This window comes from Colletotrichum truncatum (assembly GCF_014235925.2).
Source record: "Colletotrichum truncatum strain CMES1059 chromosome Unknown Contig_0002, whole genome shotgun sequence".
NCBI lineage: Eukaryota > Fungi > Ascomycota > Sordariomycetes > Glomerellales > Glomerellaceae > Colletotrichum > Colletotrichum truncatum.
Window position 1 is genome coordinate 6,554,867 of NW_027222399.1, and position 13,711 is coordinate 6,568,577.

Consider the following 13,711-nt stretch of genomic DNA (forward strand, 5'->3'; position numbering starts at 1 on the left):
ACTGTGTCGTGGTAATCCACTTCTGTGCAAGACTTGTGGATCAAGGTTCGCAATGGTGACTTCCCAAATCTTGAACCACCTCGTAACGGCACGCAGAAGACTTGGCGCCATCGTCGAGAGCATGGACATTTGCCTAGCTGAAACTACTGTATTCACCAAAGCTAGGATGATAAGTTGTGCTGTCCTCTTGGGTGGAATTTCCAACTCACCAAAAATCAGAAATAAAAGATCATGTAGAGTTGCCGGCGACCGAGGGAAGTCCGAAGTGCCAACCCAGCTGTCTTTCAAGAGTGCATCATAACACTCACTTATCGTGGATGAAGGTGGGATGATGGTATTTGGCGCCTTAAGAATAGCTTGAAATTCATTTGCGTCTTTGGCATCCCAAATCGCCAAGGGAGACAACAAATCGCACTTCATCTCCGCAACCACTAACGCCGACGGACCATTCTGTGAACCAGCATCAAACCACGCAGAGAAAGCTGTAAAAGTGGCAATCCTGTTTATAGATGTCTTAGACCAATGTCATTACTGGACTGATACGGATTAACTTACCTGATGCAGGACTCCAAACGTACAAAGTCAGTCCACTCCGTCTCATGAATTGGTTTGGGATGGCGGAGTTTATTCAATCCAAAATATCGCACTATCGATACTATCAGAGGGAGTCGCTGAGCTGTCACGACGTTTCGCATCCTGGTTTGATTTGAAGCGCTAATGATACCGTAGATAGCCATCGCCGCAGTTAATATATCGACCACTTCCCTGGAGGGTAGTTCATTCTTCTTTGAGGCAGCCACGACTTGTTCAAGGCGACGAAAGATGTAGGCCTCACTGACCCGGTAAAATTTAACCGCCGAGATGGCATCGTCCTGCGGTAGCAATCTTGCTGAGCCGTTGAGCATGAGAGCTAACATGAGCTCGGGAGCGCAGGTCTCAAAATCAAAACTAGGCTTGTGAGTAAGGGGGAAACTTGGGTGGTTGAGTCGAAAATAAGTAGAAATAAATGTCTTTGCATTGCGTGTGGTAAAGACCGCCCTCGCAACATCCTCGTCAAAGGTACCGTCATAAAATGGTACGTGACAGAGCGACTCATGAGTACTCCTCAACTCTGAAGTCAAAAATGCGAGACGTTGGTCGAGGTGAGAGTCGCTATCACCAGGACTGGTTGTCACCTCTCTTGATTCGTAGAACTGGCTTTCAGGCCAACCGTCTTCGGTCAAAAGCTGAGTAAAACTCCAGAAAAAGGGCATCTGAAATGTGGTATCATCTGGCAAGTTTAAGTCGAATAAGTCTGGCTGCGCATCAAGATCTGTATCTTCGCCAATATCCTCTTTGCGCAGGCTATTTAGCATTGAGTCATTTTTGGGATTGGTGATCTCCAAAATGAACGGAATAGTTAATTTTGCTTGTCGTTGGTCTCCGCTGTGTGCTTTGAGGGGATCCAGACTGGTGGAGTTGGATGGATCCTCCATGGCTTTCACATACGTGCAGGCGACATGTCGCGCTTTACACCGGCCACATGGCCGTTCAAAATCGCAAGACAGTTTGCTTCGAGAGCATGCATCACAAGCACGGCTTTTGTTGCCTCGTTTAACCATCCGGATCTCTGCAATCCCTTGTGGCTGTTTGGGGCCCCTGGACGTGCATGATGTGGCATGTTTGCGGCAGACATCTCTATGAGAATGTTAGCTTAACGTCCCAGTAGATGGCCATCTGCCGAAAAGAGCCAGGGTTACCCACCGTCTGGCGAAACATTTCCTACAGTAGGGGCATGTGAAAGACTGGGAGCTTAGATCTGGAACGTGTATTTAGTTTCCCTCGCTTCCCGGGTATTTGCACAAACACCAAATGTCCACAGAGTTCACTCACGGGTGGCTTCATGACGACGGAAGTGGGTATTCCTTTGGTATTTCTTTCCGCAATGAGAGCACTCGTATGACATGATGTGGTTGATTGGAGCGGAAAAACACAGTCATCAATGAGGCTGATCTGACGAGGAAATGTTGGGCCCTCTTTGAGATGTTTTGGAGACGTGATCAAAATTGGGATTCCGAGGGTGAGTGGGGCCGCCAACTGGTTGGTGGGTTTTCGCCGAGCATCCGAACAACTGGTAATCTTAATAGGTACGATTTACGAGTTGCTCGCATTAGCGGGGGGCCAACACCACATACATTAAAGCTATTTCGGTTTTTACGGCTTGGCGCTATGGATACTCGGAGGTCAAGATAGTGAGAAAGAGAAGCAAAGTTGTGAGCAGTTAGTTTACCTTGAACGTTGATCGAATTTTGATAATAGGGATTTGAGACTCGCGAAAGTCTTTGAGAAAGCGCACGAGAGGATCCGAAGATGCTACGTAAGGGTTTAGATAAGAATAATCACTAATCAGAGTGAAAAAAAACCAAAATGGGCGTAATTGGTGAACTACGCGCGTTCGATCGAGAAAGCAAAATGGAATCTGGGATCAGATGCTGCTCGCTCCATATTACATGCTTCAGTAAAGCACATCGCCAACGGAGACTCGTAGGCCAAAACCCACCGAGCTCCGCTGGCCGATTTACTTTTAATTCACCGACGCCTTTACGTCGGCCGAGCCACGGTCGAAGAGTTGCCCAGACCTCCAGGCTGGCTTTTCACCGCGTTCGTTAGCTCCGGATGCGGGCCGGCGAAAACCCATTTGAAGTAAATTAGTTGAGGTTGACAGGCAGGAGGCTCGAACACGTCAGGCTCTCCTTAAAACCGTTAATCTTTTCTCCACTTCCTAGGATCCCATGATGAAGTTTCAGTATCTCCGTCATGACTTGATGCCCTTCTTGTTAGGGTATTACTGATCAGGCTGCCCATGGACGCAGTTTACGGGCTTCCGAATGGGTCTTGAGCCGATCCGTCGGGGCGGGGCTCATGGTTGGTTGCTCGTCAGGTCTGCCAAAAGCTGCAAATTTTGATAGCCAATCCCTTTCTGGGCAAAAGCCCTCATCACCCTGGGGCGGCCCTTCGGGTATTTCCTTGGACCACTTGGAACGGGGATGGAATTCGACGAACTGATAGAGCTGACGTTAGACGGCCCTTCGGGAGATCCTTTCGACCGCCTGACCAGGGTGTTGAATTTGGAAAACTGATAAAGCTGACATGCTGCTGCTGCAGTCCAAAAGCCGTTAGTATTGGTTTTTTTTTTCAGCCGCTTATTCTTCGACTCTGGCATATTTTACAGTAACTTGAGATGCCATCTTTTTAATCCATGCTCCATAGCTTCTCGCGATTCTTGCAGCCTGATCGTTCACCGAACAGAAGAACACCCATAATAGAAAATTGTGGTCTGCCACCATAATGGTGCACGGCGCCACATCTTCGACAGCGTCGTCGACTGACGTCGAGAATACAATCAATGGGTCTCGTCTAGGTATCACGAACCTCGCTCGGCAGATCACTGCAACCTCTGCCAAGCTAGGTCACCATGACGAGAACAATGCCGTGGCGCCCATCAAAGATAGCAAACTTGATCCATTTTCATCTAATTTCGACAGCTATCTATGGATCAAAGCTTTGAGACAGCTATTTGAAAATGAATCGGACGCGTTGCCTCCGAGAAGGACCGGAGCTGCTTTTCGCAGGCTCAGTGTCTATGGTCATGGCACAGGAGCGCGTTATCAGCAGTCCACCGGCAACATCATTCCAAGTATCGCGTCTTCGGTTATGGGCCGAATCACGGGTCGTGGAGTCAAGCGGGTAGACATTCTGCGTGACTTCGAAGGTGTTGTCCACCCTGGCGAGATGCTGCTTGTCTTGGGCCCACCAGGCTCTGGTTGCTCAACCTTTTTGAAGACTCTCTCTGGCCGCACCGAAGGCCTCAACCTTACCGATGATTCTTACATCAACTTCAGGGGTTGGTATCTCCAAGCTTGTTTGACGCTTCAGCTAACGAGATCTAGGTATCGCGTCTACTCATATGCACGGTTGGTTCCGTGGCGATGTTCTCTACAATGCCGAGGTGGACGTCCACCTAGCTCCTCTCACGGTTGGCGACACCCTGAAGTTCGCGTCAATGGCTCGGGTTCCGAACAAAGTCCCTGGTGGCTTCTCTAAAGCCGAATTTGCCCGCGCTTACAGAGACGCTATCATGGCCGTGTTTGGCATCACCCATACAATGAATACCAAAGTTGGCGATGACTTCATTCGCGGAGTTTCTGGCGGCGAGCGTAAGAGAGTCAGCATTGCCGAGGCCACCTTGACCGGGGCCAAGTTTCAATGTTGGGACAACAGTACTCGTGGACTAGACAGCGGCAACGCCATCTCGTTCTGTAAGACGCTCAGGGCACAGGCAGACTTGATGGATGTTGCGGCTGTCGTGGCTATTTACCAAGCCCCCCAGTCAGCCTATGATGTACGTGCAAACTCCATGTTCTTGCTGGAATATTTGACTGACAAGTGATGTCTCTATAGACATTCGACAAAGTGACTGTTCTCTATGAAGGACGACAGATCTATTTCGGCAAGGCAGAGAACGCCAAGGCGTACTTTGAAGATCTTGGTTTTGACTGTATGGCATCCCCATCGGAGTTTTCTTTTAGGCATTTATTAACTCTGGAAAGGTCCTGACCGCCAAACTACCGCCGACTTTCTCACTTCTATGACGTCCCCCCACGAGCGCCGTGTACGCCCGGGCTGCGAGGCTACAGCCCCTCGCACCGCTGATGAATTCGCCGCTCGATGGAAGGCCTCGGCCGAACACGCCGCTTTGGTTGAGGAACTCGACTCATACGAGAGAGAAAATCCCACCAAAGAACGTTTCGACGAGTTTGTTACCAGCCGCAAGGCGGAGAGAAGCCCCGTCCAACGCCTCAAATCTCCCTACCATCTTTCCTTCTTGCAGCAAGTCAACCTCTGCATTTGGCGTGGTTATAAAAGAATCCTCGCTGACCCTGCCTTTGTCATCGCCTCTGTCGGTTTTAATACCATCATGGGCCTCGTACTTGGAAGTGGTTTCTACAACATGCCCGAAAATACGGACAGCTTTTATGCCCGCGGCGCCATTCTCTTCTTTACTCTTCTGTTCAACGCTTTCGCTGGCGAACTCGAGGTTCTTACACTTTACATCCAGCGACCTGTTGTCGAGAAGCACAACCGCTACGCATTCTACCACCAATCCGCCGAAGCTATTGCCAACTACATCACTGATATCCCCGCCAAGATCATCTATGCCATCTTACTCAACATGATAGTCTACTTCCTTTCAAACCTGCGACGTACAGCTGGCGCCTTCTTCTTTTTCTTGTTCATCAACTACTTTCTCACACTCACCATCTCGGCGCTGTACCGGACGATTGCGTGCGTCACACGGACAGCTCATCAAGCCTTGGTTCCCGTATGCTTGCTTACCATTGGACTCATGCTATACACCGGATTTTCCATCCCCACAGATTACATGCCCGGCTGGTCGCGATGGATGGGTTATGTTAACCCGCTCAGCTATGTTTTCGAGGCTTTAATGGCTAACGAGTTTTCCGGCCGGGAATTCCCTTGCACATCTATCGTTCCAGTTGGGCCAGGCTACACCGATCTGTCCATGGCTGATCGCATCTGCACGGTTGTTGGCGCGGTGGCTGGACAGCCGTTTGTCAGTGGCGACCGGTACATCGAGCTCAGCTATGGCTTTTATAACTCGCACAAGTGGAGGTAAGTTGCCAGATGAGGCTCCAAGTCATGAACCTAGCTAATCGGAATCAGGAACGTCGGCATTCTGTTCGCTTTCTTGGTTGCTTATGTGATTGCTTACATTGTTGCCGCCGAGTTTGCCAAGCCTCCGGCAGCCAAAGGAGAAGTCCTCATGTTCCGCCGTGGCAAAGTTCCTGACTCGTATGAGAAATCGGCCAGAGACGATATTGAGACTCAGCAAGTGGCACGCGTTATCGATGAAAAGCCTACTGGTTCCTCGCCGGTGGTGGAACAGGAGAAGAACAGCCGTCCCTCTCCTAGCACCTGCGGGAAACCTGTGTTCCACTGGGAGAACCTGAGCTATGAGGTCAAGGTTCAGAATGATACCCTTCGGATCTTGAACAATGTAGATGGCTGGGTCCAGCCAGGTGTTACAACTGCTTTAATGGTTCGTGGTCCACCATAGATGCGATATTTCCAACTAACATTGATTAGGGCGCGTCTGGTGCTGGTAAAACCACACTCCTGGATGCCCTTGCAACCCGCCTGACAGTTGGTGTCCTTACTGGAGACACGCTGGTCAACGGCAAGGCGACTGATGACTCTTTCTCTCACCGCGTTGGATATGCTCAACAACAAGACCTCCACCTCAACACCACCACAGTCAGAGAAGCTCTCGAGTTTAGTGCGTTGCTCAGACAGAGCGCTGAGATTTCACGTGCCGAGAAATTAGCATTTGTGGACGAGGTCATCAAGATCCTGGAAATGGAGAGCTTTGCCGATGCCGTCATTGGCGTCCCTGGAGAAGGTTTGAACGTGGAGCAACGTAAACGGTTAACCATTGGTGTCGAATTGGCTGCCCGCCCTCAGCTGCTGGTCTTCCTTGACGAGCCAACTTCTGGATTGGACTCCCAAACGTCATGGGCCATTTGTGACCTGATTGAAAGGCTTGCAAAGAGTGGTCAAGCTGTTCTTTGCACCATCCATCAGCCATCAGCGATGCTGTTCTCTCGTTTCGACAGGCTGCTTCTGCTCCAACCCGGCGGGAGAACGGTATACTTTGGCGGTAAGTGTCCCAATAGTCCGTTTAATCTTCCATTACTAAAGGTTATAGAAATCGGACCAAACTCCCAGACCATGATTGAGTATTTTGAGCGTAACGGAGCATCCCCGTGTCCGCCAGAGGTCAACCCTGCAGAATGGATGCTCAAGTCAACATTGCCTTCTTCTGACGGCCCAGACTGGTTTGAGACGTGGAAGGCCTCCCCTGAGTACCAGGAAGTCAAGGCTGAACTGGGTCGTCTACGCGAAGGCAAAGCTGTCGTCACTCTTGATGGCGATTTCGACTCGCAGCACAAGGAATTCGTTGCTTCTTTCGCCACCCAGTTCAGGATTGTCCTTCAGCGTACTTTCAGGCACTTCTGGAGGTCGCCTACGTATCTGTGGTCCAAGATTTCCGTCACTATTTTCTTCGTAAGTTCTGCCGTCTATTCCAATACTTCCATTACTTATCAAGTCCCAGGCTCTCTTCCTCGGTTTCAGTTTCCGGGGTTCTGACCGCAGCATGCAAGGTGTGCAGAACCAGCTGTACGCATTCTTCATCGCTTTCCTCATCCAGAACCCGTACACCAAGCAAATCATGTCATTCTTCGTCCCCCAACGCGCCATCTACGAAGTCCGCGAGCGTCCGTCAAAAATCTACCGCTGGGACGTCTTCATGCTCACCCAAATCTTCGTGGAGCTTGTTTGGAATACGCTGTGTTCTGTCGCTTTTTACTTCTGCTGGTACTACCCGGTCGGCTTCCAGAACAACACTACTGACGACACAACAATTCGCGGCTTCCTTGCCTTCCTCTTCATCTGGCAACTCATCCAGTGGGCTTCGACGATATCGCAGGCTATTATTGCCCCTCTTGCAGCGCCTGATCTCGCCGGTGTAGTGGTTAACCTCCTTGCACTCCTGACGATGGCCTTTTGCGGTATCGGTATCAGACGCGACCAGATGCCAGCTATCTGGTCCGACTTTATGTATTGGGTGTCGCCCATGACATACCTCGCCTCTGGCGCGCTCTCAACCGGTCTCCACGGCGTCCCAATTGAGTGTGCTGCTCGCGAGATAGTGCATATCCCGGCTCAGGAAAACATGACCTGCCCGGACTTTTTGGGAGTATTCGTGCAGATTGCAGGCGGCAGGCTGGTGGAGATACCCGACGCGAATGCATGTGGTTGGTGTCCTTCGTACATGACGGACGACTTGTTGGCTGTTTTCAACGTCGACTACGGTAACAGATGGAGGAATTTTGGTCTTATGTGGCTGTACATCATCTTTAATATTGGCGCTGGCCTTGGCTTATACTGGCTGGCAAGGGTGCCCAAGAAGCAGGGCTTGAAACGGACTTGATTAGAGGAAAGACAAGAAGACCGATGCGCTTCGGACTAGACATATATGCAGGTTTGCAGGAAAGATTGGATTAGATTTGGCAAGGATACATATACATAGACTGCCACGGTACTCCCGTAATGGGTAATGTTTTACTTTGTATGGATTGGTATACATTTTTGATGGAATAAAAATCTTCTCTCGGCCCCTTTTTCAAACCAAACATCGTCCACAAATATCGAAATGTTTCTTCTAATGGCTTGTAATTGCCTGCGGCATTATACGGAATGTCTTCATCATAAAAGGTCGCAATTGAAGCACTGAAATCTTTGTGACGGCTTTGCTAAATGCTGTGATTGGCCGATAATAAACCGAAGTTGAGTGCTCAAGCATGGATTGGGCTTCCTAGGTAAATTAGGTGACTAGGTGGGCGCTGACTATGTGAATTACTCAGGGGTTTACTGCCGTTGAAGCGGATACATGAACTCGTAACCGAGGTGCTCACCATTGAAGCATGAAAGGGGAAGAAATATTTGCAGCGTTATTTACTCCATTACACAACATCATTGCTAGACTACCAGTTGGCATGGCGGTGAGTTAGAAAAATTAAGAAACAAACAACAGTTGCTATGAGAGTGGATCTTTTCATGCTCGGAAAATATTGAAGAACAACATTTTCTTCGTCAAACTCAAAAGCAAAAAGGACCACTCTACAACGATATTGCTTCCTTTGCATTCCACGGCAAATGTATGCCAAGTAGCCGGGCCGTTCAGAAAAAACTGACATGGCGGGGGATTGGCAGCCATTTTAGGGCTGAGATGCAGGGATTATGCATGATGACCAGCCATATTCAACAAAAACACTCCACTGGCTCACTCCGAGGTTGCAATATCAGTTAGTTTACTCCGTATTCAAATTGGATTTTTACCAAAGTTTAGACTAGTCCCACTCCATCTGCCGATCTTTAGGATTCTTCGTTAGTCTCTGTCCTTCCGAACCGTTCGATTTCTCAGATGAGAGTTCATAAACATTAGTGTCTTTTATCCCAACGAGATGAGATGAGGGCCCGTGCCCATGAGCATGAATCAGTTGTCGCTGATTGATTGACCAACAACTATTTTAGATCCTTAATCATCCCCCCTCTCCGGCTAGCGAAAACGAGTAACTCATCCACAAAAACGTCGCATTAGCGCAAATTTTATCGGCATTCTTTTGCCAGCAACACGCGGCGATCTCCGCACATTACATCATCCCCCCCTAAATAAGACAAAACACCTCCCGGGCCCTTCTGGGGCTCTCAAAAACTAAACTCAACTTCGTCTCATCCCACATGCGCCCGTCATGCAACGACGGCCGAGTTCCCAAACGATTGAAGAAGATGGAGAGTCGAGTTCGTCCGCCAGCTCCGTTCCCGATGTCGCCGATGCCATGAACTCCGATGAACAGCAGCCCGGTGCTGATCGGTCGGGCCCGTTCCCGGAACCCCAGCCCGAGGCACCCGCGCGAGCTCCGACTTCCGCTACTAGGGCGAGTAGCGCCGCGAAGGCTGATGCTAAACCGAACCTCGCTACGAGACTAGGCCTCGATGTACCGACGGTCTTGATGATGTTCAAGGGCTCTTTGCCGCCTCTTATCGGCATCGCAATCTACCAGTCGACAGCCGTTGCGCAGTATTTCACCACATTGGGTTATCTCGTGCCCATCATTTCGGTGCTTGCCCTTGCCATTCTCCCCAGAGGAAAGTATCTGCAAAATCTAGTTCTCAATGTCGCGGGAATCTGCATTGGCGCCGCCATCTCCATGTTGGCCTTGTGGTCTGGCGTCCGGGCCAGGCACAACACTGCTTCCCCGGAAGAGTTGGCTACCGGGCTGCCAGTGTACAACTCTAGTCAATCAGCAGTCTGTGGCGTTTGGCTCTTCTTCAATATCTGGATTTCCAACACCATGCGTGCCAAGTACCCGGCCATGAACCTGCCAGTTATGATCTACTCCATCTTCATGAACGTCGCGTGCACATTCGGCCCGCTCATGGTAACAACAGCCGCAGCCGAGTCCTTCGTGAGACGGCTTCTAGTAGCCATGCTCGCAGCTATGGGTATCGCTACTGGCGTGGCACTTTTCATCTTCCCCGTATCCAGTCGCAAAGTGGTTAGCGCAGAATTCAAGGGCGCCATTGGGTTGGTTCGAAAGTCCATCAAACTGCAATTGAATTATCTGCATACAATATCCTGTGAGGATATGCTAGACCGCTGCCCGACCAAGGCCAGCAGCGCTTTCAGGAGGAAGCAGAAGGGACCGGAAATGACCAAGGAGGCAAAAGCAGCGAGCGAATTAAAGGCGACAGCATTAGCCATTTCGACCTTGTTCGGAAAGATGCATGGAGACATGGTCTTTGCCAAGAGGGATATCGCGTACGGGAAGCTGGATGCGAAGGATTTGAGCGAGATTTTCAATCGTCTGCGGAGCATCATGATTCCTCTCAATGGAATCAGCACCATTGTCGACATTTTCCGACGTGCGGCTGAAAAGCACGGATGGGGTGAGAGTGATGGTGGTGACTCGGATGTGGAGAAAACTCTGGAGAAAAAGGTGTGGAATGACATCATGAAGCAGCTGTGCGAGCCGTTCGAGATTCTCACCGAAGCGATGGATCAAGGCCTGGACCATATCGGTATCGTTCTCGAACTTACACCGAAACCGAAGAAGACCAAGACGGCCGATGTCGAAAACGAAGCTGGAGCGAAAGCTCTGCCGAAACCCGGAGAGGCCGGATTCGCCGAGGTCTTGGCGGACAGGGTGCAGGATTTCAACGACAAGAAGGGCCAGATGCTGAAGGCTTGGTTGAAGGAACGACGAATGGCCACCGAGAAAGAGCGTCAGGAACTAGGTTTGAAGCGATTGGAAACCAGGATGAAGGAACGTGACCAGACTCAGCTCTATGTGATGCTGTACATGGAGAAGCTCATGCTCGCACTCGGCGAGGCCGTTCAGGACCTTGTTCTGTTTGCGGACTCAAAGGTTGCCGATGGCACTATGAGCAAGAAGCGTCTCATCGTACCCTCACAGCGACGGATGAAGAAGTGGTTAAGAGGAGCCTGCAGTAGCTCCCAAGATGCGACGCCAGAGCAGAACCCTGATATCGCGGATATGGGAGCCAACGTCGTTTACGCCGGCGATGGGTACAACAAGAAGAAGGATCCAGAGCATCTCCCGGCCCACGGAGTATGGCAACATTTCGGCAACAGGGTACGAAAGGTATCGGCATTCTTTGGTTCGGGGGAATCCATGTTCGGATTCCGCGTGGCTGTGGCGACTATGACGGTTGGTATTCTCGCATTCCTCAAGAACACGCAGACGTTCTTCACCGAGCAGCGACTTGTCTGGGCAATGATCATGATTGCCATCGGTATGACGATTACGGCTGGCCAGTCCATCTTCGGTTTCGTATGCCGTGTCGGAGGTACCCTCGTCGCTATGATTTTCACTTTCATCATCTGGTACATTGTCGCCGAAAAGACGGTTGGAGTCATTGTGTTCCTCTGGCTTTTCATTTTTGTGGAACAATACTTCGTCCTCAAATACCCCCGGTTCATGCCCGTCTGGCTCATCACCATCATCACTCAGGTCCTCATCATCGGCTATGAGCTGCAGGTCCGAAAGATCGGTGAAGCCGCCGCCGCTGCTACCGGCCAGCCTTACTACCCGACGTACCTCCTCGCGCCCTACCGTCTTGCATGCGTGGCAGCCGGTTGCGCTATTGCCTTCATCTGGACTGTATTCCCCTCCCCGATGACCGACCGCAGGTGGCTTCGAATGGATCTCAGCGCATCTCTTTACTTGCTCGCCAACTACTTCAGCGTCATCACCGAGACCATCAAGGCTACCATGAACCAGACTCACGGCGACATCAAAATGGCGGGAACTCCGGCCCACAAGATGGAAAAGGAAAGACGCCGGATCTTGGGCAAACTGCTATTGCTACTCCCGAGTCTTGACAGCCACGCGCAATGGCAGAGATGGGAACCTGATATCGGCGGCAAGTTCCCAAGAGAAACATACGATGATATCATTAAACGATCAACCAGCATCATGAGGTACCTGACGCTAATCGCATACACTGTTACCTGGAAGCCTCGCGATCGGCCATCCACCTCTTCTTCGACGCATGACAAGCAGTGGCTTCATGCCCTGAATCAGATCCTCGCGGGCATCGAGCCCACACAGCACAGCATTCTGTCCACTCTCACCCTCCTCTCAAACTCCCTTCTCTCTGGACAGTCCCTGCCTCCCTTCATGCAGCTCCCTCGACCAAACGAACTCACCCGTAAACTCCTCCATCTCCGCCCGCAAGAGCCCGAACAAGGAATTCGACGCAGAGGCAGCGAGCTCGAGCACAGACTCGTCACAGTCCACACCAACACTGGCGAAGAGGTCCGCTCGACAACACGTAGACAGAGTGTCGCCGATTCCCAGTCAGTCGAAACCGCGACATTGACGGGTATAAGCGAGCTGTCCGAGATGGCGAATACTCTCGGCAACGGAAGTATTCTGGACGTCCAGAATGTCGAGCAGCACGGATACACCGAGTTTGCGGTGTTGCAGGTGTGCAGCTCGCTCGTGTGCGATGACCTCGAGGGGCTGGTTCGCGCAGTGAGCAGTCTGGTCGGCGTGGTCGATTTTAGCTTCAGAGTGAATACGAGTGAGGCGATGTTGAGTAGTAGTGATGAGGATGACGGTAATGGAAAGACCAAAAGGCATTAATCATAAAATGTAAGATTTATTTGGATATTTAATACGAAGAAATTTCACCATTTGCTGCTGGAGGAACATCTCTTAGCATCCTTAATAGCGCACTGGAGCGAAAGAGGAGACACTACTTGTGAGAACAAACAATCCAATGTTTAGCGATTTCCTGGAGCAAGTGGAACAAGGGCAGGCTGGTATGGCCGATTTAACCCAAAATCCTTCGAGAAAACCGCCTTAACGGGTGACCTGCAAAGCAAACAATCTCTATCCAAACATGTTGTTGACGTAATGCTTCGTTTGAGTTCTGATCGTCTGCAGGAGAAGCTTTGAGAGACTGTGAAAGTTGACGGGTTCCTCGGGCTAATCAACTCAAACACTAGACTTATTTACCTTGCTTCATTTTCGTCAATGATTTAATTGTCATTGACACTGCCAATATTCGTATCTTGGCCTCTCGTTTCCACCGGAATTGGTGTCCTTGCGTATCACTGCGTTTTCCTAAGAGAGTACACCTGCTTGAAATACTATTGATAAATATCAACCTCAGTTAGGTATTACATCTAGACATTTCCAATAAGAATTAGAGGGAATTCCCTAAACAACGTTGATTTCTGATAGACGGATCAAATCTTACAAGTCGTTTCAAACGTCAAACAGTACAATCTAGAGTTAAAGCTTTCGTAGCTTGCGGTATTGATCCATCCTCAGTTGCCGAGATTATTTGATCACCCACCCACATTCAATCCGCGCCCGGCTGCAACATCTTAGACGATGTGGAACTTGACCGAACGCAGTTAGCACGTCACATCGGATGTCGGTGGTACTATGAATTCCCGGGATGTCGAAGCTTAGCCGGTGCTGTTCTCCTGCTCTAATCCTTGCACTCCATATGGCTCGCCACGAGGGGAAAGCTTCAATTTCAGTTTTGAAGA

The 13,711-nt window shown here is 50.3% G+C and overlaps 2 protein-coding genes across 2 annotated transcripts; both read left to right on the top strand.

The window, feature by feature from the left end:
- Window positions 1-3,327: 3,327 nt before the first annotated feature.
- CTRU02_204755 (ABC transporter CDR4-like protein 2) lies at window positions 3,328-8,053 on the top strand (the record flags this gene model as incomplete). The annotated part of the gene is made up of 8 exons (XM_036721232.1): window positions 3,328-3,883; window positions 3,930-4,381; window positions 4,441-4,537; window positions 4,590-5,673; window positions 5,725-6,100; window positions 6,148-6,718; window positions 6,767-7,125; window positions 7,175-8,053. 8 exons carry the CDS (start codon window positions 3,328-3,330, stop codon window positions 8,051-8,053), a joined length of 4,374 nt encoding a protein of 1,457 aa, XP_036587216.1.
- A 1,321-nt stretch (window positions 8,054-9,374) lies between these two features.
- On the top strand, window positions 9,375-12,794 carry CTRU02_204756 (uncharacterized protein; the record flags this gene model as incomplete). The annotated part of the gene is made up of 1 exon (XM_036721233.1): window positions 9,375-12,794. One exon carries the CDS (start codon window positions 9,375-9,377, stop codon window positions 12,792-12,794), a length of 3,420 nt encoding a protein of 1,139 aa, XP_036587217.1.
- Between the last annotated feature and the right edge of the window lie 917 nt (window positions 12,795-13,711).